Source organism: Rattus rattus, chromosome 15, assembly GCF_011064425.1.
Source record: "Rattus rattus isolate New Zealand chromosome 15, Rrattus_CSIRO_v1, whole genome shotgun sequence".
NCBI classification, from domain to species: Eukaryota; Metazoa; Chordata; class Mammalia; order Rodentia; family Muridae; genus Rattus; species Rattus rattus.
In genome coordinates this window covers 3,566,855-3,571,318 of record NC_046168.1, presented here as the reverse complement: position 1 = coordinate 3,571,318, position 4,464 = coordinate 3,566,855, and the positions used below count along the sequence as shown (strand labels likewise).

The 4,464-nt window shown below is 51.7% G+C and overlaps 1 protein-coding gene across 1 annotated transcript; it reads right to left on the bottom strand.

Annotated features, from left to right (window-relative positions):
• Positions 1-1,661: 1,661 nt before the first annotated feature.
• On the bottom strand, positions 1,662-4,245 carry Pou4f3 (POU class 4 homeobox 3). The gene is made up of 2 exons (XM_032885905.1): positions 4,126-4,245; positions 1,662-3,806 (listed from the first exon to the last, which is right to left on the bottom strand). Exons 1-2 carry the CDS (start codon positions 4,243-4,245, stop codon positions 2,910-2,912), a joined length of 1,017 nt encoding a protein of 338 aa, XP_032741796.1. The 3' UTR covers positions 1,662-2,909.
• Positions 4,246-4,464: the final 219 nt, after the last annotated feature.

Here is a 4,464-nt window from a genome sequence, read left to right as displayed (position 1 = left end):
TGTCACCCTCTCCCCGCAAGTTCTGTGCCTCCACCGGACAGTGTCAGAGGCCACTGTACTATATCCTGAGGAAACCACATCTCCTCTGGCTTCCTGGGCAAGCCAAAGGGGAGAGACAGCGGCGCCTGCCGGGAGCACTCAACGGGAGGGAAAGGGTGGGGCGTTTTGCAAACTGGGCCTCTGCTCCCGCCCGAACGTAGAAGTTGGTCTAGATACTTCAACCAAGCGGGGCACTGCAACGCCAAGAGGAGTAGAAGCGCGGTTCGAACTCTCAAGCCAGTACATTCCAAGACAGGCAGCTTCTCTCTGCCTCTCCAAAAAAATTCTCACAAACTTTTGCGGTGGTTAATCTTTTAAAAGTCAATTAAGTAACAGCAGGGAACGTTCGAGAAAAGTTGATTCAGATGAATATCGTATCTTTCATGGGGGACAAAAAGCCTAGGAGCTCTTACCTGCAGGAAACCCAGCAGCCGGCAAAGGCGCGCCCTTCTGGAGCGCTTCGCTTCGGGCGCGGGACGTTCTCGGCCGCCTCCTCTGCAGCCCGGCTGGGCTCCGGCCCTGTGTTTTATACCACTATAGGCAATTAATATTGCATCAGCCGTATTTTAAATTTTCAAAACCCACAATATAATGTAATGGCATAAGGGCATTTATTATTAAAGGACACCGATGGAAGGGAGGTGGAGGAATTGCTGGGGTGGTTGCGCGAGTCGGGTGCGAGGGGCTGAGGCCGGAGGAACTGGGGGCTATCCACAAGTTTGCTTTTACAGAGGTTCGGGGGGAGGGATGTGGTTGCACGGGAACAGGACGTGGAACAGAAGCCTGCTTTACTCTGAATTTCGGGCCAGAGGCAGAGGAGTCAGAGCTCTTTGAAGACGACTCCTGGTCCTGTAGCATTAATTTTTAAACCACAAACGTGTTTGTAAGACTCACACGCATTCGAAAAGTTTCCGCTCATATAGACTGAAAGGAGAGAACGGTACTGACTGCATTTGCTGGCCTCTGCCGGGTGTAGAGCACTGATGAGTAATTTGTAACAGACATTTCAATCCCTCTGCCAAGATAGATTATTCTAGGATGATCTTCAGATGGCAATTTCAAATGAAGAAATTTGGAAGAGGTTCTGGATATTCTGTCCGAGCAATTTTTTCCCCACCCTTTGCTTCTATTGCCTCATCTCTGCAGCTGTTTGAATCCTTATAAATAATTATAAATAGTATTTTCTTATAAAGGGCCACGCACCACCTACCAGACACCTTTAATAAATAGTCTTGAGCGTCACAGTGTGAGTTGGGTAAAAGGTATCCCTTCTATAGACCAACAATATTGACCAGGAGACATAGAAAAGTTAGGAAACTTGTCCCAAGATGATTTAGCTTTCGAGTGGCAGGATTGGAGTTTGAACTCCCAATCAGCCAGGCTTCCAAGTTTCCAAGTTAAGAGAATAGTGTGATGGTTTGGCATCAGGAAGTGGAGGGAATTGCCTTTGAAGACATTTGAGATACAGAGAGCCAGGGACAGCCTTGAGTTTGAAGTAAGTGTGTGAGAGTGCCTGAGAAGAGAGACTAGTTTTCAAGTCGAGCTATCTTTAGCACCAGGAAAGGAAAACGACTGCAATTCAGGTTGAAAAATAAAGCATTTATTTTTTAGAATTATTATAAGGGATCAAGGAAAGAAACACGATGTTTTATTTGTTTCTATTCCAGAAATGAAACCAAAGGTCACACAGCAACACACAAACTACATAAAGCAACAAAAAAATAAATAAATAAAATACTCAGGAACTGTGGCTGCAGCCAGAAGGGTCCGGTTCTGTGGTCCTGCTCTCGTGCTGCTCGAAACTATACTGAACGTCCACAAGAGACACACAAAGTCGGGCAGGGAAAGCAGAGTTAAGTAAGTAACAAGAACTAGCTATGCCAGCAGCCACGGTAATAAAAGTGCAACAGTTAGGTTAGATGTGTTTGTTGGAAGGATTTGCGTATGATTCCTGAAGTTACAGTCACTTGGGAACACTGGACTGACATTCTGCTTAGAGCGGTGAGCTGAGATGACGGAATCTTCTTCAGTTGGTCTGATCTGAAACCACAAATCACGCCCCCTCCAAAAGGCAAATACTCCTCAAACTCCAGGAGGTCGACGAAGATAGCCAGACCTAGCGCTGGTCTCTGCTCACCAACGGCGAAGAAGACATTGCAAGTATTTTCAGTCTGGGGTGGACCCACCTTGCCTTGAAATCCTACTGACCCACCAACAACCCAGAACTCCCAACACCTCGCACACTGTCCCTGAACTTAACCCATGCTACTTATGAGAATGTACAGTAATCCAACCGATACAATGGTAAGAATTTAGGCGCAGAAGGGAATTATTATAAGGCTATCCTTTGGAAACATACGTGTTTATATACTCTAATAAATTAATCTCCATGTTTGTGTCCCGCTTAAATATCCTAGACTTTATATTATTATCTATCGCTCTTTTCCTTACCTTCGCCCTTGCCTAATGACGCCTAGCCAAGAAGTGGTGCTTTCTCGGTGAGGTCGGATGGTGGGGTCAATTCCCAAGCCGGTGTGCCTCAGGACTACAGGCCTGAGGTCCTGCTGTCTCAAAGAGCAAGGTCTACTTTCAGCACCGCGGACAGCACAACGTCCAGACTTGCTGTCCCTTGAAATTTTTTTCCTCCTAGCGCCAGAACATTTTTGGTGGGAAAACAGAGAATAGGGAGGAAAAGGTGGCCAGGAGGCAATTAAGCGGAACAAAGGGGGAAAGTCTGTGACTCGGGGATGGGGGGAAAGAGCCTGATCTGCCAGGAAACACCCTGGAGTGTCCCGTAACGTCCCCTCCCATCGGAAGGGGGCGATGCCACTAGGTTCTCCAGGCTCCTCCGAACGCTGCACCCGTCGCAATCAGTGGACAGCAGAGTACTTCATTCGTTTTTGTTTCTGTCTCTGGTTACAGAACCAGACCCTCACCACATTCTTTTTAAGGTCCAGTTTCTCAGCGATGGCCGCGATCTTTTCAGATGAAGGACGTGGCTGGATGGCGAAATAGGCTTCGAGTGAGCGCTTCTCTGGCGCGGCGATGGACGTGCGTTTGCGCTTACGCTCACTGCCGTTGAAGAGCTCCGGCTTGCTGTTCTTCTCTCGGTAGGCGGCCTCGGCCTCCTCCAGCCAGGCCTGGAGGACCGGCTTGAGCGCGATCATGTTGTTGTGCGACAGGGTAAGAGACTCGAACCTGCAGATGGTGCTCTGGCTGAGAGAGCCCACGCCGGGGATCTTAAGATTGGCTAAAGCCGCGCCCACGTCCGCCTGGGTTACCCCCAACTTGATGCGCCTCTGCTTGAAGCGCTCGGCGAACGCTTCCAGCTCTCGAGGGTCTGACTCCACATCGCTGAGACACGCAGGCATGGCACTGTGAGGTGCTACGGCATGCGGGTGACTCATGCCCATGGCCTGATGCAAGTGGCCCATGGCGCCTAGATGATGCGGGTGGATCTGCGCCGGCATCACGGAGTGCTCCGGGGCCCCTAGGCCGCTCACGCTCAGCGTGGGCGAGATGTGCTCCAGTAAGTCGCCCTCGAGGCCCTGATGTACCGCGTGATGCGGGTGCGAGGTGAGTGCAGCCGGGTGGGAGATGGGCACCGTGGGCGAGGTGGACGTGCAGGGCACGCTGCTCATGGTATGGTAGGTGGCGTCGGGCTTGAACGGATGGTTCTTGCCGTGGGAGACGATATCCACCGCCGCCAGAGCTTCGGCGCGTGCCAGCAGGCTCTCATCAAAGCTTCCAAATATATTACCCTGCAGCTGCAAGCGAGAAGGCGCACAGCACGGTCAGTGGGGAATACTGTCAACTCAGGATTAAAACACATTTTCAAGCAACCGAGTTGCCTCTCCTCAAAGCCCAGGTCATAAAAATTAATACGGAGGCAGCCTCTCTGTTGGAACAGACGTGAGGATCAGAGACATGAATGAGAGAGAGAGAGCGCGCGCCGCGAGAGAGCGCGGGGGAGACAAGGCGAGGGGTTCAGACAGCGGCGATTGTTCTGGGCGACATGAAAAAAACATGAAGCTAGTGCCTGTCAAAAAATGTGCCTTAGAGCGGTAATTATGCTCCGCTACGTACCTGCGGGGCTGGGAGACAAACTCGGCGCATGGCCTCAGAGCCGGAGTGCAGGCTGGAGAATTTGGGTTCTTGCAGTACGGGGTGCATGCCGAAAGGCTGCTTGGCGTTCATGGCCATCATCTTCGGGAGTCTGGCAGGGAGGCAGCGGGGGACATGGAATCAAGCTCGTCTTGCTTGCTCTCCGCGCTCCAAGTGAGCACCGCTCAGCGCCAGCGCTCCCCTCGCCCTCTCGCTTGCTGCCTCCCCTCTCCCCCACCTGCTTCTTCACTCATCTTACAAGCAGTCTGCCAGGAAGGGCCCGGGCACGCGCAGGCGTGCACACGCGCCCGGGACTCGCAG

Bases quoted from the DNA above. Each gene is read 5' to 3' on its own strand.
- Pou4f3 (XM_032885905.1), bottom strand. From the start codon at position 4,245: ATGATGGCCATGAACGCCAAGCAGCCTTTCGGCATGCACCCCGTACTG. The intron at 3,807-4,125 runs GTACGTAGCGGA...TCTCGCTTGCAG, and splicing joins TTTGTCTCCCAGCCCCGCAG to CTGCAGGGTAATATATTTGG.